The sequence below is a fragment of the Wolffia australiana genome, chromosome 18, assembly GCF_029677425.1.
Source record: "Wolffia australiana isolate 7733 chromosome 18, ASM2967742v1".
NCBI lineage: Eukaryota > Viridiplantae > Streptophyta > Magnoliopsida > Alismatales > Araceae > Wolffia > Wolffia australiana.
The window spans coordinates 3,613,222-3,637,810 of record NC_135852.1 but is presented as its reverse complement, the minus strand read 5'-3'; the positions used below and the strand labels follow the sequence as shown (position 1 = coordinate 3,637,810).

The 24,589-nt window shown below is 39.3% G+C and overlaps 2 protein-coding genes across 2 annotated transcripts; both read right to left on the bottom strand.

The window, feature by feature from the left end:
- Window positions 1–2,023: 2,023 nt before the first annotated feature.
- LOC144715344 (xyloglucan galactosyltransferase XLT2-like) lies at window positions 2,024–5,152 on the bottom strand. The gene has a single exon (XM_078590290.1). It carries the CDS (start codon window positions 5,134–5,136, stop codon window positions 3,760–3,762), a length of 1,377 nt encoding a protein of 458 aa, XP_078446416.1. The 5' UTR covers window positions 5,137–5,152; the 3' UTR covers window positions 2,024–3,759.
- A 110-nt stretch (window positions 5,153–5,262) lies between these two features.
- Window positions 5,263–12,530, bottom strand: LOC144715345 (zinc finger CCCH domain protein). Its single transcript, XM_078590291.1, has 11 exons — window positions 12,365–12,530; window positions 9,816–11,024; window positions 8,449–8,644; window positions 7,367–7,427; window positions 7,164–7,262; window positions 6,891–6,985; window positions 6,709–6,822; window positions 6,569–6,636; window positions 6,369–6,479; window positions 5,515–5,728; window positions 5,263–5,443 (listed from the first exon to the last, which is right to left on the bottom strand). The coding sequence occupies exons 2-11, from the start codon at window positions 10,991–10,993 to the stop codon at window positions 5,333–5,335; spliced, it is 2,247 nt and encodes a 748-aa protein (XP_078446417.1). The 5' UTR covers window positions 10,994–11,024; window positions 12,365–12,530; the 3' UTR covers window positions 5,263–5,332.
- Between the last annotated feature and the right edge of the window lie 12,059 nt (window positions 12,531–24,589).

Genomic DNA, 24,589 nt, shown 5'->3' with positions numbered 1-24,589 from the left:
CAGAGCTGGCGGCTATCGATCTCAATTATTTCAACTGTTTGGACATTCATGGATATTTTTTTCATCGCATCTGTTCATCCCAATTATTGGGTGATCAGGGGAAAGGCGTTATCCTTCACTCCAGCTTGACGTTTCTTTGTAATTTTGGTGAGTTATATGAGATCAATGGCGTTTTCTCCTTGTCAGACTTGCAAAACCCAACAAATTGACGTCTTGGACGTCTTTCACTTTGGAATTTTGCAATTGGCAGAATACCCTTTTGATGCTCTGATATTTCAATGATAATTGGGGGGAGTTTCTAGGGTTTTCCAAGATTCAGAGGAGTTCGAGTTGTAAAACTATACCTTTCAGGAAACTGAAGCTGAAAGATGGCGACACATCAACTTCCTTGTAAATCCAATAAAAGTGAGAGTAAATTGAGCTTTTTTCTTCTATGGAGGATAGTGAGAGGTGATGTGAACCTCTAACTCTCTACATGGCGGTCCCCTCCTCTAGCTAGGATTTCCAGCGAGATGCGTCTATTATTTTTTATTTTCATCTGTCCTTATTTCAGATCTTGAATAGAATAATATGATCCTATCTTTTAACTAACTCTAAAATCTTTCGCTACCTAATTGTTCATGTATCACCACTTCATTTAATCTTTCAATTTATTATCCTTCTAATCATCTGACATTTCCATCATACTTAATCTTGCCCATTTCGTGTAAAGACTTAATCCACACCCTTCATAATTTCAGATTGCCCAACTATCTCATGTACCATCTATAGCCAAACTTCCTACTATATACCTACTCTCTGCATCGCCAAGTAGCCTCAGACCTTATAACATTTATTGTAAATGCTCTTACAATTCATCTCCTAGATCTCCGTTTTCTCTTTTCTGATTCCCCTTGTCTTGTATGGCCTCATCTTATTCTATACGCCATATTGTATTCTATCTTTAGATCTATTTCCTAGAGTGTTAATATTTTCTTGTTATCTGAAAAGCAAATTACTATTTTCCAGATATTACATTTTAGAGATGTCTTTCTCTCTTATTATCATTACCTTCTTTAATCTCGTATTATTATTTATTTCAAATAACTATCTTTTACCGATAGTATCTCTCACGAATATTCTTTGTATTCCTTCTACTCCTCCAACTCCTATCTATCTTATAATTATTATGAATCTGTTATTTTCTTTCCTCCGTACATTATCAGTATTATTTTATAATTCTCTTTCCGTTCAAGTAATATATTTATGAGATGATTTGCCGTTGCCCACTGGCTGGTTAGTTCTTTACCTATTGGCTGTCAAATGGATAAGCAAACAAAAGGCCAGACATTTGACGTTTCAACAGTTATTCCTTCAAATTATTGTGGTCCTGCTGGAACCTCATATAAAATGCTCAGCGCATATTCTCGAAGACCATGGGATAAAAATATAAAATTCTATGCAAATTTGCATGAATAGCATTTTCAAGTGGCATGAATAGCCGTATCATCTTCACATCTCAAACGGAGAGATAGAGATCGAGTGAGAGAGGTAGATACAGAGAGAGAGACAGATCGAGTGAATGAGGTAGATTGAGAGAGAGAGAGAGAATTGAGTGAGAGTGACAGATTGAGAGATCGAGTGAGAGAGATTTTATAGAGATCGACTGAGAGATTTTATACAGATCCAGTGAGAAAGGTAGATTGAGAGGGAGAGAGAGAGAGATCGAGAGAGGTAGACTGAGAGGGAGAGAGACCGACTGAGAGAGGTTGATTGAGAGAAAGATAGAGATCGAGTGAGAGAGGTAGATTGAGAGAAAGATAGAGATCGAGTGAGAGAGGTAGATTGAGAGAAAGATAGAGATCGAGTGAGAGAGGCAGACTGAGAGGGAGAGAGATAGATCGAGTGAGAGAGGTAGACTGACAAGGAGAGAGACCGAGTGAGAGAGGTAGATTGTGTTTGTGTGTGTGAGAGAGAGAGAGTGTGTAAGAGACGTAGACTGAGAGGGAGAGAGACCGAGAGAGGTAGATTTTGTGTGTGTGTGTGTGTGTTTGTGTGTGTGTGTGTGTGTGTGTGTGTGTGTGTGAGAGAGAGAGAGAGAGAGAGAGAGAGAGAGAGAGAGAGAGAGAGAGAGAGAGAGTGCGTGTGAGAGACGTAGACTGAGAGGGAGAGAGATCGAGTGAGAGAGGTAGATTGAGAGAGAGAGAGATAGAGTGCGAGAAGTAAATTGAGATAGAGGTAGAGATCAAGTGAGAGAGGTAGATTCAGAAAGAGAGCGAGAGAGAGAGTATGAGGGAGTAAGAAAGAGAGAATGTGGGAGAGAAAGAGAGACAGATATAAAGTAGGATGGAGATGGATAGAATAAGAAAGAAAGACAGAATGTGCAACAGAGAGAGAGAGATAAAGATAAAGAAAGAAAGAGAGGGAGACGGGAGAAAAGAGCGATAGAAAGAGAGGGAGAGGGATGGAGATAGAGATGGATTGAGAGAGAGAGAGATAGAGAGGGATGAAAAGAGAGAGCGTGGACAGGGATGGAGAGAGAGATAGAGACGGATGGAAAGAGATAGCGATGGACAGGGTTGGAGAGAGAGATAAAGATAGAGAGAGATGAAGAGACAGAGAAGAGAGGGATCGGAAGGGAGAGAAATATAGAGATAGAGAGGGATCGAGAGAGAGAGAGGGATCGCAGGAGAGAGAGACAGAGAGCGAGAGAGAGGGATCGGGAGAGAGATAGACAGAGCGAGAGAGAGAGAGGGATCGGGATTCGGGAGAGATAGAGACCAAGAGAACGAGAGAGAGGGATCGGGAAAGATAGAGACAGAGAGAGCGAGACAGGGATCGGGAGTGAAATAGAGATAGATAGAGATAGATAGAGATAGAGAGGGATTAAGAGAGAGATAGAGAGGAACAGAAAGAGAGAGGGAGAGAGAGAAAAACAGACACAGAGAGAGAGGTGCAGAGAAACAGACAGAGAGAGAGAGAGATGGACAGAAACAGACAGAGAGAGAGAGAGATGGACAGAAACAGAGAGAGAGAGAGAGAGAGAGAGAGAGAGAGAGAGAGAGAGATGGATAGAAACAGAAAGAGAGAGAGAGATGGAGAGTAACAGAGAGAAAGAGAGAGAGATGGATAGAAACAGAAAGAGAGAGAGAGATGTAGAGAAACAGAAAGAGAGAGAGAGAGAGAGAGAGAGAGAGAGGGAGAGAGAGAGAGAGAGAGAGAGGGAGAGAGAGAGAGAGAGAGAGAGAGAGAGAGAGAGAGATGGATAGAAACAGAAAGAGAGAGAGAGATGTAGAGAAACAGAAAGAGAGAGAGAGAGATGGATAGAAACAGAAAGAGAGAGAGAGAGAGAGAGAGAGAGAGAGAGAGAGAGAGAGAGAAACACAAAGAGAGAGAGAGAGAGATGGAGAGAAACACAAAGAGAGAGAGAGAGAGAGAGATGGAGAGAAACACAAAGAGAGAGAGAGAGAGAGATGGAGAGTAACAGAAAGAGAGAAAGAGAGAGATGTAGAGAAACAGAAAGAGAGAGAGAGAGAGATGGATAGAAACAGAAAGAGAGAAAGAGAGAGATGTAGAGAAACAGAAAGAGAGAGAGAGAGAGATGGATAGAAACAGAAAGAGAGAGAGAGAGATGGATAGAAACAGAAAGAGAGAGAGAGAGATGGATAGAAACAGAAAGAGAGAGAGAGAGATGGATAGAAACAGAAAGAGAGAGAGAGAGATGGATAGAAACAGAAACAGAGAGAGAGAGAGAGAGAGGAGAGAGAAAGAGAGATGGGACTAGGATGGAGCAGGAGCCCAGAGGCGGCGCTGGTCCCGGAATCGGCGGAGCACGCCGGCAAGCGCGACGTCAAACGCGTCCCCCTCCTCCGTCCCGAGCCCCTCCTCCGGCAACGCGTAAACAATCCTGGGCAACAACCCCACGACCTTCTCCCTCATCTTCCTCGCCCTCTCCTCTCCAATCCCCCCGAGCACCGCCCCCACGTCCACGCTCCCATTCCTCACCATCCCCGCGTCCACAAACACCGAAAACTCCCCAACCTCCTCGGGCAAAAACCACTCGTACTGCCTCTCCACGCTCCTCCTCCAGAAGAACACCGGTATCGCCCCCGCCACCATGCAGTCGAACACCGACCTCCTCGTAAAACTATCTCCCCGCGGCTGCAAACAAAACCCCGCGTCCAAAAACAGCGCCACCGCCGCGCCACCGCCGCACCGCTCCGGCGCGCACCCCACGGACCGGCAAGCGCCACCCGCGGCCCCGCACACCCTCATCAAAACTCCCCGGAAGTCGTCCTTCACCGCCGCCCGCGGCCCCCCGGCGAACGCGAACAGCGTTCTCCTCCTCCGTTGTAACACGAAGGCCTGCCAGGCCGCCACGTCAGCGCCGGACCGGGGGTGGAACCCCGTCGGGTACGGAACGGCGACGTCCATCCCGTCCCATGGGTTCCTCTCGATGAGCAGCCGCGTGGCGTTGGCCATGGCGGGCATGGTCAGGAGGCTGCTGCCCCAGCCCGAGTCCGCGGCTCGGCGGAAGTCCCAGCTGATCCGGCCCAGGACGAGGAAGTGGTCCAGCCCGCCGGACCGCGCCCAGGCCGGCTGGGCGCGGAGCCAGTCGAGGAGGAGCCGGGCGTGGCGGTCGCGGTCCGCGGCGGTGGCGTTGGTCCAGAGGAACTGGCCGAGGGCGAGGCCGCCGTAGAAGGGGACGAAGAAGGCGGCGGCGCGGGTCGGGTCGTGGGTTCGGCAGCGGCTCGAGAGCATGCGCCGGTGGAAGATGAGCTCGGCGGAGAACTGGTCCGTGGCGAACCAGGCGGGGAGGAGCGCGGGGGGGACGGCGCGGGCCAGGTCGTGGGCGGGGGGGCCGAACCCGTGGTTCGAGAGGGCGGCGCAGCGGGAGCCGAAGGGGCTCAGGTGGGCGCACCCGGCGACCAGGTCGCGGTTCAGGGCGGGGGGAAGGTCGTAGACGAAGACCCGGCCGTGGTCGCACTTGTTGGGCCCCGCGGCCGGGCCGTGGTCGCACTTGGCGGGGCCCGCGGCCGGGCCGCGGGCGAGCAAGACGAGGAAGAGCTGCACGGCGAGGAGAGCGGCGGCGGCGCGCCGGTAGATCTGGCCGGAGAGTTTCAACTTCTTGGCGGCCTCTGGCGGCGCCAACGTCATCACTCGGTCGTCGGTGCCAAGAGGAACAGAGGTGGTGGCGGTGACAGACGAACCGTAGACACTTATCAGCGCGTGGGGGGACCCACGTGGCGGCCTCCCCGCCGTCCATCACCGACAGATGTCAAATACCGAGAAGGGTTGACTACCGCCCAGAAAGTCGAACAGAGGTTTTGACCGGTCAAGGTTTGACTTCCGGTCAACTCGGGTACAGGAAGTGGACTCTGGCCAGAGGGTACTCCTTCCCCGCTACCCAGACCCCGGTTTGGGACCACTGCACCGCCTCCCACTCTAAACCCTCCTCCAGTACCTGGAAAGTCAACGCTTGGTCAAAGTCAACGTTTTGTCAAAGTCAATGATGGGTTTAAGTCAGTGGTTGACCTCGAGGTGGTCCAGGGGGAGGGGAATGCCGATGGAGCGCATGACGTCCTGAGGGAGGGGCTTCTTACAGAGAGACCAGCGGAAGAGATCGGTCGGAGTCTTCGTCTCGCCGCCGCCGTTGCCGGCACCGCCGTTGAGGCCGTGACAAGGCTTGTCTTGATCTGATTCCGCCGCGTGGGACGTGGATTTCTCTCCGATGTAGCATAGTTCGTACCTGCCACGTGCACGTGTATGAGTACAAATCTAGAGAGAGATATAAAGAGAGAGCATATATCCGTCTAGATAATCTAGAGGGAGAGAGAGATGAAGAGAGTGCACATGTCTAGATAAACTTAGAGACAGACGAAGAGGGAACCATACATATAATTAGATAAATATAGAGAGAGACGTGAAGAGAGAAACTGGGAAAGGGAGACGGTGCCTTGGAAATGTTCCTCTGATACAGTGAGATGCCCATAAATGTCAGCATAAAGCTAGAGAGAGATGGAGCACTGGTATGTTTTAGATAAATCTAGAGAGAGATGAAGGGGGAACATGGATATGTTTTAGATAAATCTAGAGAGAGATGAAGGGGGAACATGGATATGTTTTAGATAAATCTAGAGAGAGATGATGAGGGAGCATGCATATGTTTAAATAATTCTAGAGAGAGATTTAGAGAGTATAAATGCTCAGATAAATCTAGAGAGAGACGATGAGGGAGCATGGATGCGTTTAGATAAATCTAGAGAGAGATGATGAGGGAGCATGGATGCGTTTAGATAAATCTAGAGAGAGATGGGGAGAGAGCATAGATATGTTAAGACAAATCTAGAGAGAGACTGGGAAAGGGTGAGAGGGTGTTAGAGGTGTGCCTCTTGAAATGGGTTTCGGCGTAGATGACTTCCCCTTTCTTCAAGCGCGCAGAGGTGTAGAGGGGCTTCTTCAATCCCTTATCGGCAACAAAATTAATGCTGTATTTGACCCTGGATGCGTACAAAGTATACAATTTCCAAAAAAATATTTCAGGAAATCTCAGAAAAATTAGTACACACTTCTAATGACGAATATGTACCAAGGCTCATTGCACAAGTTATACTGAACTGTCACCTCTCGAACGAATCTCTGCTGCCGTAGAGCATTCTACCAAGATAAATCAGTCATTAAACGTAAGTTTAATGATGGAAATTGTAGTGTTTAATGACAGATTAATACCGAAGCCGCAGATCTAGTGGTCATCGTTCGCTCAACAGAAACGGGGGCCAGGGTTGGCTCTACGGCCGATATTAGTGCGAGACAGGGCTCAAGGTCTAAGGTTCCGCCACCCCTCTAAAAGGAAAAGAAATTTTTCAGAACTGGAAACAAAGTTCTAGAGAGAATAATTTCCTAGGACTTGCCTTGAGAATTGTACACTTCTCAACACGATAGCTGCAACCGATGCCTGCGCCCCATGCGCGGGAACGAACATTGTTCCTCAGCGTTGAGTAATAACCTTCAATCATGGAAAGCCCAGTTGAACGATTAGTATCCTTCTATAAGATTATAGAGAGGGAATGAGACAGGAGTTCATCCTTCTAGAAGGAAAACTAAATCGTGCTGAGAAGATACCAGTAAAAAAGACTGTAACATCAGAAAGAAAAGAGAAAACTTTCTCAAAGGATTCATCTTACATGTTTGAGGTGGTAAAACTCGGATAGTGGCACGTAGTTCTTGAATGGCAGGAAGAGGAAGAGAGGCAGTCGGTCGGCAGTAGCCAGTATGCATAAGAACTAAGTAGATGCAAAAATAAGTCAAAAAACGCATCAATTTAATGGTAATATAATGAATTGTTTTAAAAAAAACAGTAATATAATGAAAAAGAAATGATATTTACCAGCTACGAGATCTGAATCATCTGTATAAACATCAGTTCCCCAAAGCTGACCACCTCTGACCTGCATCAGACCAGAATAAACTTGATGATCTTTTTTTTTAGACACAATGTTAACTACTTTGAACAAATAATAGTGATTTTGTAGCAAAATGGGGGCTAGTTTACACAATTGTTTTAAGAATCAATTAAGTTTAATATAAAATTATTCATCAGACATTAAATATAGATGAATTTATTTAATGGAACTTCCATTTTCAAATGGCATAACATTATCCAAAGAGATTTCTGTTGAATCTTTTAAATTTAAAATTGAAAAATGCATAAAAAATTGTCTGTATAAAATTGAATAATCAAAATTGATGTAACGAGAAATGTATACAATGTTGTATTAAACATGAACTAAAACCTGGCAGTAAAAGCACAAGGGAATTTAAAAATGCAAAAAAACACTAGGAAAGGCTGGGTAAATGTCTAGAAACGTCACAGATTCAGTTATTCTCAAAACGAGTACTTAATTTTCTCCCAAACATAATAAAGTTCAAAGGAAAAAGAAAATTTTCGCTCTTTCATCAAACCACGATAGTAAGTGACATGTCTCCGAGCAGTAGATTGGGCATCTCATACCAAATGGCAAGATCACGATCCAAATGAAAGATCCACTAAACTAAATATAGGAAAAAATCGTTCTTTACGGATTAAATATAAAAAAAAAACCAACAGATTAAGAAATATGTACATCAAAATAATATAAAAATTAGTCAAAGTGGTATGATGAATCTTTAAGTGTATACTGAAACATTAGTCAAACGCAAAATGTACACTTAAATATTGATGCAATTAAAAATGTAAAATGTGTTGCATTAAATACGAACTGAAAACTTGCACTAAATAACAACAATTTGAAAATATATGAAATACTTGGAAAGGCCCCAGGGCAATCATGTTTAAAATTGTTACAGATTCAGATAAACACAAATTAAATACTGAATTTTGTCTCTGACCGATATAATTCTCAGGAAAATGGAAATTTTACTCTAATAATTGAACAACAAATCATAAACCTACAAATCCACTGCACTCACTTGACGATTAGTGGCTGTGACGTGCTCTGCTGGTATCCGTATTTCAAGAGTTGGCCCACTCTGAGAGCCTTCAACTGTTTTCCCATCGTGGGATGCTTCGTATTCTTTCCATGATTTCATCAGTTCTTGCATGCATTCACCCACACGGTAAGTAATCACCGATGATTCCGATTTACCTGGCACCAGTAACACAATTCTCAAAGAACAGTGTAATAATTTTTAAATAATGAGCAAAAAATCATGGTGAACGTCAGTGAACAGCAATCGAAATGGTTTGAAAAAGAAAAAGAATGCAAATGAAACAGAAAATAAGATAACATGGGACCCAAAATGTCACCCAAAGGAAATATTGAACTCTGCTGATTAAGTACGGTAGTAAGCTTCAATTTAAAATTGTACCACAGAAAATAAAGTTATAAATTTAATGATTTTTAAATCGTTTAAAAGCAAAAAACAGTAGCACTTGAGCACCGATAGAGAAAACATGGAACCCAAAAGTTTGTCGAAGTATATGTTGAACTTTGCTAATTAAGCAGGTTTTAAACTTATACTTAAACGTTGTATCACAGAAAGTAAAACAAAAATGAAATAAATTCAGACGAAAGAGGGTCTTGGACACATCGGGTATGCCAGCCTCCATTACAGAGGAGATCAACGAATAAAAAGAGAGATTAGCCATGCAAACGTTTGGCTTCATATACTCGCCCAAGAAAGAATACAACAACGCCTCACCTTGAGAACTGCAAGGCAGAAAAAGAGAAAACGTCAGAACTAGATAACGGGAAAATGTAAAACTTAAATAATAAAATTAATAGAAAATTAGAAAAATACTAGTGAACAATCATCGTGTTCTTGTGCAGAGTTATAAATGTTGCTGGTAAACTGACTTTGGTGGTGGTGACTATTTCAAATTTGATGTCGCAAGTGTGGAGCAAAGAAAAAATGGGAATGAAGCCAACAACAATTTGAATGGTGTTTGGAAGCAAAAAGAGAATAAATCTCCGCATGAAAGTTGTTTTTTTGAAAGAAATAAGATTTTAGCAGAGCAAAATGGTCAAAATTAACATTTTAACGAAACACGTTTCACCCAGGGCAAATCAGAAGCGTCATCAGTTTGCATTTTCTTAGTTGACAAAGAAATCTTATAAAGGATAGAAAACCAAATAACACTTGAAACGGGGGGAATAAAGAATTTAAGACATACGTCTCAAAGATGACAAAAATTAGAGTGTTTGTGAAGAGTTCAAACGATTAATGAGATGAAAACAAACAATTCAACAGTTCTGAATTATGCATTCTACGATGCTGAATGAAATAGCTAAAGCTGAAAGACAATCAATCATTCAAAATAGACAACTCAAAATTACCCATCATTCTCTCGTGCTCTAGCACGAAAACGCGGTTCCCGATTAGAAGAATTAGTGGCCCTTGGTCTCAGCATCCTCCTACGCTGTTGAACGCTGTACCCAAATACATCTCTCTCTCTTTCATTGACAGCTTCTGTCAATCCATCTTCAGACTCCTTATCATGATGCCTGCGTTTTTCACTTCTATCTACCTCTGAATCAGGATATCTCTCTCTCTTCCTCTCTCTGACATCTCGGTCACCACTTTTCATGACATCATAATCGTTTGTTTTTTTCGAATCTGATGATGCACCTTCTTGATCTTGGACTTTAACTGGCGTCTCAACTGCTTCTTTATCATTCGGGGGGCCATCTTTCTCATGTGCATTTATCGCCTCTCTCCTATCTTTCTTTTCCTTATCCTTGTGTGCATCTTTTCTCTCTCTTTCCCACCTCTCATTTTCTCTATCTTCTCGAGTGAAGTCTTTGCTGCTATTTCCTGTATGCTTCAAGTTAGAACGGCGTTCACTCCTGTCCTTCTCTCTTTCCCCACCTTCCCTGTGCTTCTCATCCTTTCTCCTTCTCTCTCTATCTCTCACTCTCTCATCAACCACCGCCTCGTGCGCTTCTGAAAGGTCTCTACTTGCACCCATTGAGACTTCTTTCCTGACTTCTTCCAAACTATCACCTAATGCTTCAGAATGTCTTTTGGCTCTGTGATGGTCTTTCGGCTCTCTCCATGAAGCTCCCTCTTTCTCCAGCCTGCTCTCACTCTTGAAGTCCGACTGACTCTCGCGTTCAGTTCTCAATAACTTAGCCTCTCCTTTGATGTCCTGCCTAGAATCACACTCAACCTTACTGACTGAACAACCCCCTCTTGCATCTACATTCAAGTCCCCATCATTTGTTTCTTTAATTTCAGCACAGACCGGATGATCAGCAAAGGAGCCATTAGCAGACGATGAAACCCGATAAAGAGGGAGAGGAGATGACCGCTTGTCCACATCGCGAAACTCAGTCCTTGAAATTTTTCCCGCTTTTCCATCCAACCCGGGCTCCGCAGATGAGTTGGATAGAGAAATAAATGGCTGAGATGATTTCCCAGGATTATGTTGAAGGATACCCCCATCTCTTTCTTCAATCGATCTCTTTGAAGGATTGGCGGTCTCCTCGTGAGATTTTTTGGGGCCGCCACTCATGATGTTTGAGATATTAACAGAATCAAAGAACCTAGAAGGAGAGGAGAGAAAAAAAGGAGTCACCATTTAAGTCGTTTGTAGAATCAAAATTAAAATTTCATCATTATAAGCAAAGGTGATAAAAGAATGCCCAATGTAACGAATTTTTCATAAAATAAGCACAACCCTTTTCAGCAAAAGTGGGAAACATCCACTAGAATAATGTAATCCTAAACGCCTCCTCACATTCAAGAAAAATCTAAAAAGAGGTTTTTTTCATATTTTGACATAAAATAAAGAAAAAATGTCAAATTATTAAGTTATGTTCCAGGAGGAATCATTTCGCTTAGCATTTTCATAAATTTAAAGGTGCTTAAGAATGATTGCATAATAAAAAGCATTTAACAGTGAACGATGTGCAACACTGCACGCAAATTACAGTGAAGGATGTGCCATGCATAGAAAATCTAAGAAATCTGAAGATTTACACAGAAAAAAGGAATCGGAGAAAAATTGAGCAATACTTTGACCCAATCGATGACATTGCCATGGCGACAATCATAACAAAGAGCGAACTGAATCAGCCTTTTCACCTGGACGTTCACCATGACTGAATCTTGCTGATTTAAGAAATTATTAACAATTTAATACAGAATTAAAAGGTCATTAAAAAAATACGGAATTAAAGGATAATAGGGTAACAAGATAGTCTCGTGTCCTCAAAGATAGTGACAAATTATGGAAAAAAGTGTTCTTTCTCAGTCTCGACTACAGTTTGTAAACCAAATTCTAAAACGTAAAGGTTCTCCGCTGACTGAAAGTAATTAATTTTTCCTCGTCAACAAACTATCCCAAAGAAAATTTGCAAAACAAAGATAAGCGAAGACATGATCTGACGACACTTGGACCGACACATTCAAGAGAGTATAACGAAAAAAATGGTAATCGCCTGCCAATCAAAAGGGTGTTCAACACGTTAAGTCATCTAAAGAACGCAGCCGAGTGACAGAATGATAACCCATTGGACACCAAAGGTTTTCGAGAACGAAAGACGAACAACATCCTCAATCAGTCGATGAAAAGGGCGTAATGCGGAGGAGGCCGCAAAATCTCAAGATTTCAAAACTTCATAATTTCCCGTCGGTTCTCCACAATCACACCCAAAACTTGAAATTTGATGAATCCAAAGGACATCACTGACACAAGACATCATTACGTAGCGTTTTCTCCATTTGGGTCTCCGCAAAAACAGAACAAACAGGCAATAATCTCCCCAAAAGAAAACTCCGGTTCATGCGCAAAACCCATGAACGGAAACGACACTTGAGGACTGAAATCGCCGTCAAGCATAAGATTGATGAAAACTAACCGCGAAAAGCATCAAGAACTTACCGGTTATCCCACGGCAGAGTCCACCGTCGCTGATGAGAGGGGGCAAAAGTCGAGTAGCCAAGTTGGGATCTTGTCTAAGGACCAACGCTTTGTTGGACGGCTGAAAGAGGAGGAGAAGAAAACCAGAGGGTGAAGGAAATTGTCATGGTTTAGGCCTTGAACGCGCCCAATCAATCGGTCGCCAAAGCTTGAAAGACCTTCGCCCGTGCGAGCAGGGCCTGACTACTCCTCCGCACGTGTGACAAGGTACTTGCTAAATGGGTAAATATGCCAAGGATCTCTCTCTCTCTCTCTCTCTCTCTTTCCCTCTCTCTCTTCTCTCCTCTCTCTCTCCCCCCCATTTCCTCTATCTCTCTCTCACTCTCTCTCTTTCCTATATCTCTCTCTTCCTCTTTCTCTTTCCCTCTCCCTCTTCTCTCCTCTCTCTCCCCTCTCCCCCATTTCCTCTATCTCTCTCTCACTCTCTCTCTTTCCTATATCTCTCTCTTCCTCTTTCTCTTTCCCTCTCTCTCTTCAATCCTCTCTCTCTCTCCTCTCCCCCATTTCCTCTATCTCTCTCTCTCACATGCTCTCTTTCCCTCTCTCTCTTCTCTCCTCTCTCTCCTCTCCCCCATTTCCTCTCTCTCTCTCTCTCACATGCTCTCTTTCCCTCTCTCTCCTCTCCCCCCTTTCCTCTATCTCTCTCTCACTCCCTCTCTTTCCTATCTCTCTCTCTTCCTCTTTCTCTTTCTCTCTCTCTCTTCTCTCCTCTCTCTCTCCTCTCCCCCATTTCCTCTATCTCTCTCTCTCACACTCTCTCTTTTCCTCTCTCGCTTCTCTCCTCTCTCTCCTCTCCCCCATTTCCTCTATCTCTCTCTCACTCTCTCTCTTTCCTATCTCTCTCTCTTTCCCTCTCTTCTCTCCTCTCCTCTCCCCTCTCTCCTCTCCCCTATCTCCTCTTTCTCTCTGCTATCTCTCTCTCATATCTCTCTCTTATCTCTCTTTCTCTCTCTCTCTCTATCTATCTATCTATCTATCTCTCCTATCCATCTTTCTCTCTATCTATCTATCTATCTCCTATATATCTTTCTCGCTCTCTATCTATATATCTATCATCTATCACATTGCCTCCCTCTCTATGTCTCTGTCTCTCTGTCTCTCTCCTTCTCCCTCAATTTATCTATCTATCTCATTGCCTCTCTCTCTATCTTTCTCTCTTCCTCTCTCTCTCTATCTATCTCTATTTATATGTATATATATAACCTATGTACATATACATCTTTATCTATCCATTTCTCTAGATATATATATATATATATATCTTGACCCTATGTACATTTACATCTCTCTCTATCTATCTAATTCTCTATTTCTCTATCGATCTAGACCTGTATACATATTACATCTCTCTCCATATAAACTATACATATACATCTCTCCCTCCTTATAGAAAAACTCTCTTTAAAAGAAAAACTTTTTCTTCATAAGGAGAGACCACTGCAGTTACCATACAAAATAAAATGTCATTTTACAAGAACAGCATACATAAAAAAAGTTAAGTGATATAAATTGCAATCTTGGGAACATGTTTATTATGGACGTTTATATGCATAAGTGTTAAAATATATATCCAGAAACTAATTCAAAGAAAAGGTGCATTTAATAAAAAATAAGACAAATCAACGTTAAAAGAAACAGGACTAGATTGATCCACACAAAAATCTATCAAATTATTGAATAGTTTACAAAAGTTGTCATTGTGAATTGAATTGAATTAGCTATTTACAATGTTGTGAATCATGATATAAATGTGCTACATAGATTATTTGGCATCAAACATAAAGACTCACACTTGATTCTCATTCAATGTTATAAATTTGATTGTCTTGGGGTGGCAAAAAATTTAGTCTAGTGAGACTGGTTATACTTTATCTTGTTAAAGGAAGTTTTATGGGCAGTAAGTGAAATTTAGAATATGTTTGGTTCCATTCCATGAGGATAGTACAGCCTCTGTTAGCTGCATGGAGTATAAAAGATGGTGATGACCACACAACCAACAACGATATTGATTTCCAAACTTCCCATTGGCATGACGAGCTACACATACATGATTACAACAGACAAATAGTTACTATGTTGAGTTATCATAAAACTCTAAATATGATAATTATGTGTGTGTAATAAACTATGATTATAATGGCATTTATAAAACTTATATTAGAAATGAAACTTGATATATTGATCCAGACGGTAAGTTCCAACACAATATCTTGATTCGTTTGGTGTTTAATTCTTTTGTCTGAACATGGATTCTGATATAGTAATAAATCATGTGCTTTGACACTTTAACTTAGCCTAAAGATTATTTTTCTTTGGTCTCAGTTTGCTAAATTCTTTGGATATTTTTTGGATTTCATGTCTCCATAAATTAATATCATGGTTACAATCGAGGCACAAAAGGCAATTTTCGTGATTATTAAAGAAAAACGTTGAGCTTATAAACTAAAATGGATATTATCTCAATACAGAAAAAAATTATTAACCCAGTATAATAATTAATTTCTAAGTAAAAACAAATAGGGTATCTTTTCAAAACAATTGGACTATCTTTTACGCATGTTTTTAAGTCTAACTTTACTTTTCTTAGAACTCAAAAAGATAAATTTATGAAACTAGGAATATTTTACTTTGTCAAATAGTAGTCTATCTTGATAAACTTTATTGGAGTTTGTGAGTGCATTATATAGTTAAGTGACTCGTAATGAGAACATAAATATAGATATCAATAATCTTCAAGCAAGTGTTATAAATATTCCTATTCAATGGTGATAGGCCCCTAACTAGTCGGCATTCCTTCCAAGAGGCCTGTGTGCTTATTGGGAGGGTGTGTTCGCGTATGTTGACTCACGATCTTTAATGAATGAGTTCTATTTAGTGCAATTCTGCAACGCACTAAGGGTGGTGACACCCAACCCTGCTCTTTCAGGCCATCGCCCTTGTGGTAGTAACACATAGTGGATGGTGTGCATACCCGTTGGCACTTAGGCGCGCCGGATCAGGGTAACCCACGCGCATTGTGGCGTGTGGGCTGTTGAGAGTGTGCACGCTTGGGCGCCAATCGCCGCGTGTGTGCATGGGATGCACAGGCTGGGGGGCAATGTCATGGTATGGCGCGTGTAGCTGTGTGGGGAGCCATGTGGATGTGTGGGGGCATCACGCGCATCGCGTGTGCGGGGCGCGGGGCGCGGGCCGAGAGACATCCTGCCAGGAGACTAAGGCATTGGCGCACAATGAGCCCCGAGAGGGCTAGGGGCGCATGGCACTCCCATGGGTAGTGCTGGGCGCGTTGCGCCCAGCTTGAGGCACCCAATGCAACAACGTCGTGCAGAGCGGCAGGTCATAAGGCGTAGGTGCGACACTACCCAAGCGCACGGCACCTTATCTCATTACTTCGGTATCTACCCTCGTCTTCCCCCATGTAATGCTCGACGACAACAATGTAATCTCGTAATGATATAATTCAATGACCCTATTCTCTGACGGGGCTGCATCCCCACCATCTCCTGTAACCCCTTTTATGCGTACTTAAGCTATTGCAAAAGACTTCCGCTGCAAGCGTTCAAGGCTGCTCAGTGTTGTGCTCCAAGCACTGAGGGCGGTTTTGTGTCAGATTGGAGCATTGTTACTAGTTTGGGATTTGACCGTGTGACAATGGACACAGAGATAGAATAGTAATAGCTAGTTTGGCTCATACGATGAGTATCATAGGTCCCGTAGCAGCTAATATGGACACATTAAGGAAAGATAGTGGGTTCCTTTTAGGGGAATGATTTCACTGCTTTGATCTATATGAATCCCTGAACGGTATTATACCTAACAATCAATTAGGTTGATTCATGTCACAATTTTGTAGGTTTTACTAATAGTTGACCCACCAAAGACATCATGTGAATGGACCATGAATTTTCATTCATGGAATTAAAAATCATCTTAGCTTGGATGTGGTATGAAGATGATTGATTATTCAAGATGGAATTGTATGGCCTCAGTATAAGAGGAGACACCTAAAGAAGCATGATGTGATAAAGTCCTTGGCCAAGGTAGTGGGAAACCAAGGAAAATTTCTCTAATGATTGTCCAACTTCATCAGTGCTAATTAGGATGACTGATTAAGGTGTAAGAATTGACCATTCCCTATGTCATCCTACAAGCGTCAAGAAGATGAGTTACAGACTCAAATAGGAGGAAATTATAGATGTTCCTTTATCAAGAGAGGAAGAGAGAGATAGAGAGAGATATATTTATTATAATATAAGATGAAGATGGCAGGGATACCCTTAGGCCTTATATCGTAGTTCAATCATAACTAGATCTAATTATAGGGTCATTTGTAGCTTTCATTCTGTAATTAGATATGAGACCTTGATTTCATCTAAAATTATTCATTGTGTGGAATTGGACGATCCATAATCAGGCCACTTGGCCTGACAACACTAAAAAACAGCCCTAATGATGTAGTAAACAAGCATACACAGAGCTAATGTGCCATGGCTCATTAGACTGCATGCCCTTGCTGGAAAGGCGGTGGCAAGGTGATAGAGGGTGTGGGCGTAAAACCTATGCTCTTTATCCTTTTCGTTCCATTCTAGCACTGTCATGTGGTAGGCTCAACTGATCTTGAAATAAAAGTAAATCATTTAAGATTCAAGTAATTCCCTAGAGTGGGAGTTCTTAATAATTTGATGTAATTGAAGTCCCATTTTTTATTTGCTGATAGTTGAAACATACATGTTAGTTTTGACAAAAATGTCATTAAAATCCATCAAAACTATCATTTAAATGATTCAGAAATTAAAAATGATTCACAATCATTCGACATTTAGCTATGGGGAAAGTGGTTTTTCCTCTTCAATTAGTAACATCAAGCTCATCACATAAAAAAATAGACACTATGAAGTGGATAGGTGCTTTTAGTTTCTTTCAATTACATGCTAATTTTTTAAAAATAATTTTAATGAAATCAGAAATTTTGGCTTAATAAATCCGTATTCCAACTATTCCTGCAGAAGCCAGAACCCGTATAATTATTTTTTTTATTCAGAGCTATTTTATTTCAGATCCAAAGAAAGGTCAACAATTCAAGGAGGGTGGACAAACTCAAATCCCAAACTTGGAGCTAGAACATGAACCCATGGACATTGTACAGGAACTTCATGATTTTTGAGACCGCTAGTCTTGTACTATTTATTTAATTCATAGGCTTGCTTCTACTTAGTTATTTTAGTATTTAATTTGAAATTTATTAATTTTTTGCTATTTTTAATTCAATAAAACTAAATTACATATTCACTATGATCCTAGTAATACAATCTGAACAAGCACAAGGATTCGATGACAAATTATTATCTTCCCAAAAACAGAATCAGCATAAGGAACCACTGTTTGCCAATTTTTTTCTTCTCTTACAATTTTTGCTTCCATTAGGGACAATTCCTATTTTAAGTTGGAGATGAGAAAACATAATTGCATAGTTTCATATTTTGTAATCAAGTAGAGGGTAAAGTAATATGCTATACATTTTGAAGTCGTCTTCTAAAAATCGTACATGAAATTAATAAAACCCCGCCTTAGAAATATCATCTAATTGAATTCCTAGAAACAGGTATATGGAAGTTTGGCTATTGTTGCAGGTTGATTTTACCTCTTAATGGTATGAGCTATGAGTCTAAACTCACGTGGATCTTCCAAGTGTCTAGGATATTATATAGGGTGAGGAATAGACATCGTTATCAAAGGGTTTAAATACTATCTTCCTAGGTTGAGATCTGAATTAACAATCCATCAGACCACCATACAGAAGTAGATTCTACTTAGTTTTTTTTATATTCACTATGTGCTAAAGGCAGGTATCTCTTTATCTTAAGTCTTAAGGGCAGAATCATATTTATTTTAGTCACCTAAATTTATCTTTGAAGCATATATATGTATCATCTTCACCTTTTTATCACTTGTCTTACATCCTTTCACCCTTTATTGCTTATTCCAATAGAAACACATCGATCACACATTATTCTAATTACTTATGACATGTTTTACTCCCTCTTTTATATTATTCCCCTTTCTCATGTCATTCTTTCATGGTATATTTTCCTTCTTATCTCGCCCTTTGTTTTTTGTCTACATCTTCTCATTCTTTTCATCTTTTTCTTACAATCATACGACGAATCTTATCAAGAACATTACATTTGATCAACACTTCCTCATTTTTATCATTAAATTTCCATTTTTTGTTCACCCGTTTTCCTAAAAATATGAAAGAGTAAAATTAAAAAATTATTACAGGGTTCTCATTTTAGAATCATGTATTATTTTTTAGGGTTCATTTTGTTCAATTCCTTATCCTCCCTCTCTTAGGCGGACATAAGCCTATATGATCCCCATTTTGAAAAGGATTTTACATCCTATTTTCTTATATCCTTCTGGTATATTCTGCTCATTCTTGGAAGTAATCTACCTGAGTATTAACTATGTACCCTTGTACATGAATTTTATCCCTTCACCATTATCTTATCTGTAGACCCATAGATATGAGCTTCATCACTCGAATCTCATTGATACAGATTTGATATTATGTCATTAGGATAATTATTAGGTTAATATTATACATTTCCATGTTTATGTACACTAAATGAATATATGGGTGTTTTATCAGGCATAAAATAATTAAATATATTTTCAGAATGATATTCTGATTATTATTATGGAATTTATCAACATCATATTCCTAAACAGAATAATTTTCTTTGTTAGCATATTTTTAGTGTTTTCAGACAATAATTAGACAATAATAATTTTAAATCATCATATCGATATATATAAAATATTTTTATGTTTTAAATTTTATTTTTTAAAATTATACAAGTAGGTCTATATTTTTCTAATTTCATCCGTTATCTGCTACTTGTTGCTACCTGATTTATATAGATGGTGACCAATGGCTGATTTCGGTCAATGTTTATTTGTGTAATTATTTTGAAAGGGTCTGTTATGGGATTAAAAGTTTTATGCCATAATGGGCCAACCATGAGTGGAGACTTTCTGTTTTTTAATGAGCATCACGGCGTGGCCTAATGGAAAAAAGACCCGATAAAAATCATAATAAATGTAATATGAGAGAGGGACATACGTCAGCATGAAAAAAGGAGTGACGAAAATCAAATTGAATGCACCATAAAAACACCAATTGAGTAAGACGTGTGGAAATTTCTGATTGGACATAATAGTATCATTCTAGATCATGAAGTGTACTTTTTGAAGAATTTGATAAATCTCATTTTATTGATAAATACTCATTAACCGTGATTCAAAATGCAAAAAAAATCTTTGGAAAATCTGGGGATTATGTGACTCATTGGTTACCCATCACGTGGATTAGTGTTCGTCCATCACAAGCCCGATATCAGAAGATGATATCAGGATGGATGCTGAACTGGATCTCAGAAATTGGCTATCCAATATCCGTCTATACTGATATCTGGATACTGGATGATGATATCGAATATCCGATACTGTTATCCAACCCTATATCAGCATCCATCCTCTTCTCAAAGCTTGGGTGATGATATCAGATATTGACGTCAGATATTGGTTTATTTGATATTCAACATATGAATAAATATATTTTATCATATATTATGATGCATAACTGATAAATTCGAAATGGGAGTAAGAATTACGTCATTGGGAATTCAATATTAATCAATAAAATTTATAAAAAATATACTCAAAAAAATTTAACGAGCTAGTGACGAGTATGGGTCATTGATAACATGCATGTTTAGCAATTTAATATGATCATATTTACATGTATTTTACATTAAATCACTCATATTTGCATGTTATCAAGCTTAAAATGATTAAATCTATTTTTTTAATGATTTTCTGAATTTCTGTATTTTTTAAAGATTTTTATAACAATAGATTGTAAAAGAATATAATTTTTGAGATAGAATATGATTTTCTAGAATTGTTCAACATTATAACAATAATGATTTTCTAGAATTGTTCAACATTAATGATTTTCTGAATTTCTGTATTTTTTAAAGATTTTTATAACAATAGATTGTAAAAGAATATAATTTTTGAGATAGAATATGATTTTCTAGAATTGTTCAACATTAAATTTGGAAAGATATGATTTTTATAAGTCAAAATATATATTTATACATATTTTTGGGTTTTTATTTTATTTAATATGAATTTTTAAAGTATTTTTGGCTTTTTTTTTGCGCACGGTGACGTGGCGCGCTCACGTCCACTCATTTAAAATAAAAGAAAAAAAAGAAAGAAGAAAGAGGATGATGTGGTGCGTTGACGCCCCGCCATGTCATCCTCGAGAAAGAGTTTTTTTAAAGTTTCTCCTTTGTTTTTCTTTGTCCTTTTTCCAGGTACACGTGGCGGAGAATACGAAAAGCACCGCACGGAATATGAAAAGTGCTGAATCTCAAGCGCTTCTTAGTGAGTTTTGTAAGATAGTGAGTTTTGAGATCCATCAGGTGTCTTTTTGGTGTCTTGGGTGTGTGGGAAGAAGCATAAGAGAAGCGGGGGAGCTTACCAGCACTCGCAAATCGCCATGACCCTGGCGGAACGTAAGGATCTAAGGTAAGTGTCTTCGCCTTACGTTGTTTCTCTTCAGACATCATCGTTATCATAATTATAGTTTTTTATCGTTATCATTTCACTTACGTCCCCATTCTCTCGTCTCTATCTTTATCATCATACTGTTCACGCATTCAATCACTATAGTATCCGTTGCACCATCCACCTTATTCCCGTAACGCTTCTCATAATTCTACTTATATTTCCTTGATATCACTATCTCATCTATTATATTCTTGTATTTATCTCTTGTTATACCGATAATCACTATAGTGAGAAAATTAAATCCTTAATCATGATTCCCTGTGGATATGATCCGTACTAATATCTTACTAAATATTCTTAAGTATGGTTAAATATAATTTTTATTTTATAATCTCAATTACCAACGACGAAATTAGAACCCCAAAATTTGAGATTATCACAGCCTCACTAGGGGGAAGTGAGCTTGAAGATGTTTTTTACAAACAACAGGGTCTTTGTAAACGTTAGTTAGAAAAAGTTGTATTAGGTAATTATTTGTTATTATTTTATAATCATTCATGTTTTATCCTTTCTCTTCCGCTCATTAGAGGTTCGAATCCCTCCTCGCCTACAACCGGCCTAAACGGGGAGGGCCTTTCCTTTACCTATGGGGTGGCAAAATCATGATCGGGATAGCGGACGCAAAACATGTTTGGCTTTTCTTGAACGACTTTCATGATCTTCCATTGATTCTTCTAGTACTAAAGTTCCCTCTCCTCGTGTTCTAATTTATACTAATATAGAGGAATCTACCAACGATATTAGAGATACTTTTGATAGTGATTGAGAGTAAGAGGTGTCTTTGATCTTTGAAGAGGAAAAATAATTATTATATAACCAAAAGTTTTGACGAAGGTGCGAGTTTACGAACGGGATTGACTATCCAACATTCTGAAAGAAGGTAACATTATGGAAAAACTTACATAAAGAAGTCAAAGAAATAAATCAGGTTCCAAAGGTTATCCTAAATTTCAGCCTTCATGAGTTTATGATGGACCAGATCTCAAAATGTTATGAAATAAATATGTATGAGAAAGGTTCTTCAAGAAGTCAAGAAGTTATTGCACGATCCACCCGCTAAGCTAATAATAAGATTCTTCTTTTTTCCACTCTTAAAGTCATGCCTTGTTGTCTTCTACCTTTAGCATTTGCTTTCTGCTTGTAGCTTTCGGGAAAGGTTCCAAGCAAAAGCGGGAGCGAAGAGACAAAATAAAAGAAGTCACAAAGGTGATGACGAAAGTTATGGAATAAAGAAGCTAAATTTTCTTTCTGCTTTCTTTTTTTAAGTGATGAGAATGCTAACGTACCTTCTCCATGTTTCAGCAGTAGCATATTGTTCCATGGAGTTAAGGAAAAATTACAAAATAAACAATGTTTCCATGACTCTACTGCCCGGTCAATTCTGTTCCACTTAATCTCTTTTCATGGCAACATACCTTTACAGCTAAGGAATGGGAATATTTTTCCTGTTACATGAATCAAATATTTCATTTCATCCGGGAAAAGCCATCTCTTTCTCAACAAAGTCTTTGTCATAGGTCCAACAATATGGATGGATGGATGACGAAAAGATGAAGCTGCCCTTAAAATTTCAGCTCTATCCGAGTTCTGTATCATCGAATATCAAGCCTGGATTTAGATGATTTCTAGTTGTCAATTTAATTCAAATAATTCTCTCTCATTGTCCTTCTCAGCATCTTCACATCATTCAGTTAGGGTTTTGTCACATCCGGGCATTATATGATGATTGGCTGAGATTCATTCACAATCGACGGCTCTCGTCGGGCCACGTGTCACCCTGGGAAAAAGACAAAAAGGAAGAAGAGTAATATATTATTTAAATATATTATAAAATACTATCTCGGAGATGACGTGGCACCCAGCTAGCGGGCACCACGTCAGCGATTTCCAATCGAAATGTGACATGTGTGCTCCATGTGTACACATGCGCCCACATGAACATGTGGTACCCCGTGGCGCTACCACGTCGCTCGACCATCATTGTTGACTATTCCAAGGAGAGAGAAATGAAAAGAGAATAATAATATTTTAATCAACTCTTTCTCAGTCCACAGAGGACATTTATTGAGAATAAAATCACTTCTTTTTCTGATTGGTCCACATCACCTGCGTAGGAAAAGTAAACAAAACCCAAAATATATTCTAAAAATTCATATATAAGAAAACAAAGGCCAAAAAATACAAATACATATATATATATATATATATACATACATATATATATATATATATATATATATATATATATATATATCGACATAGAAAAATCATATCTTTCTGAATTTAATGTCAAAAAATTCCAAATAAATCATATTCTGATTTAGAAAATTGTATTGTTTCAGAATATGCTGTAAGAAAAATCTCCTGAAATACATAAAAATATACAAAAACCAGAATATCATTCTAAAAATGAATTTAAATATTTTAAGCTTGAAAATATGCATATATAATTAATTTAATGCAAATAAATAAAAAAATATGGTCTTAATAAGCTACTAAAAATGCATGGTATCAATAACTAAGCTATTGGAAGCCATATATAATGTTAGTTTGAGCATTTTTTATGTTTGGAAGGTTTGTCATAAATTTTACCCTTATAAATTGGAAAATAATCTGCCCAAGAATGAAAATAGGGCCCAATATGCTACATTTAGCCTCTCTGATCGCAATTGGTAGATCACAAGGCTTTCGATTACCATTTGAGATATCCTATAGTATTTATATTACTAGAAACTTAATATTTTTTTCCATATGGGACAATATGTGCTCATTTTTAAATCGATATCCGAATCTCGGATACCATTATCCGGATACCAATTTTTGTTAGGGATTTTGATATTCGGATATTGCGTTTAGATATCTGACATCAAATTTGATATCCGATACCAGCATCTACCACGTCTACAGGTGTACGATACTGTCCCTGATATCTAGTATCAGACTGATTTTTGATATCTGTCTGATATTCACTTCCCTGTATCTGAAACTGTCTGGATTTTATTCGGATATTAAGTATCAGTTTGTCTGATATCGGATATCGGACAGGCAAATCCCGACGTGGATCAATAAGGAGAGAGAAAAATCCAACAATTAATAATAATCTGATTTAAAATCATGATAATAAATGGTCCATAAGGATAGGGTGTCTATTTGTAAATCAGAGGGTATGGATGAATAGTGGAGAGAGAGATGAAGCTTCCCTCACCAAACATCTCATGCCATTATGTTGTGTTGCTGCCACCTCAAATTATTCAGAACCTACATCATTTACTATAGCATCCAAAATCACAATTGGATGCACTTTATGGCAATAGAGTCTTATTCTGTGATGTAAAATGAAACTGTATCATGAGTTCTAAGAAATCCAAATTTTCATGTATTAGGGTAAAAATGGGTTTATAAATTAAAATATAAACCTACAGGTCAATAAATAGATGCACAGAATTAATTGCGGCCAAAGGATATAATCAACAAGGAGGTTTTGAGTTTTTGGAAACATTAGGCCCAAAATTAATAAAAATAATAATAGAGTTGATAACTTTT

Bases quoted from the DNA above. Each gene is read 5' to 3' on its own strand.
- LOC144715344 (XM_078590290.1), bottom strand. From the start codon at position 5,136: ATGACGTTGGCGCCGCCAGAGGCCGCCAAGAAGTTGAAACTCTCCGGC.
- LOC144715345 (XM_078590291.1), bottom strand. From the start codon at position 10,993: ATGAGTGGCGGCCCCAAAAAATCTCACGAGGAGACCGCCAATCCTTCA. The intron at 6,986-7,163 runs GTAAGATGAATC...CCATGATTGAAG, and splicing joins AGTTTTACCACCTCAAACAT to GTTATTACTCAACGCTGAGG. The intron at 6,823-6,890 runs GCAAGTCCTAGG...TTTTCCTTTTAG, and splicing joins AGAAGTGTACAATTCTCAAG to AGGGGTGGCGGAACCTTAGA.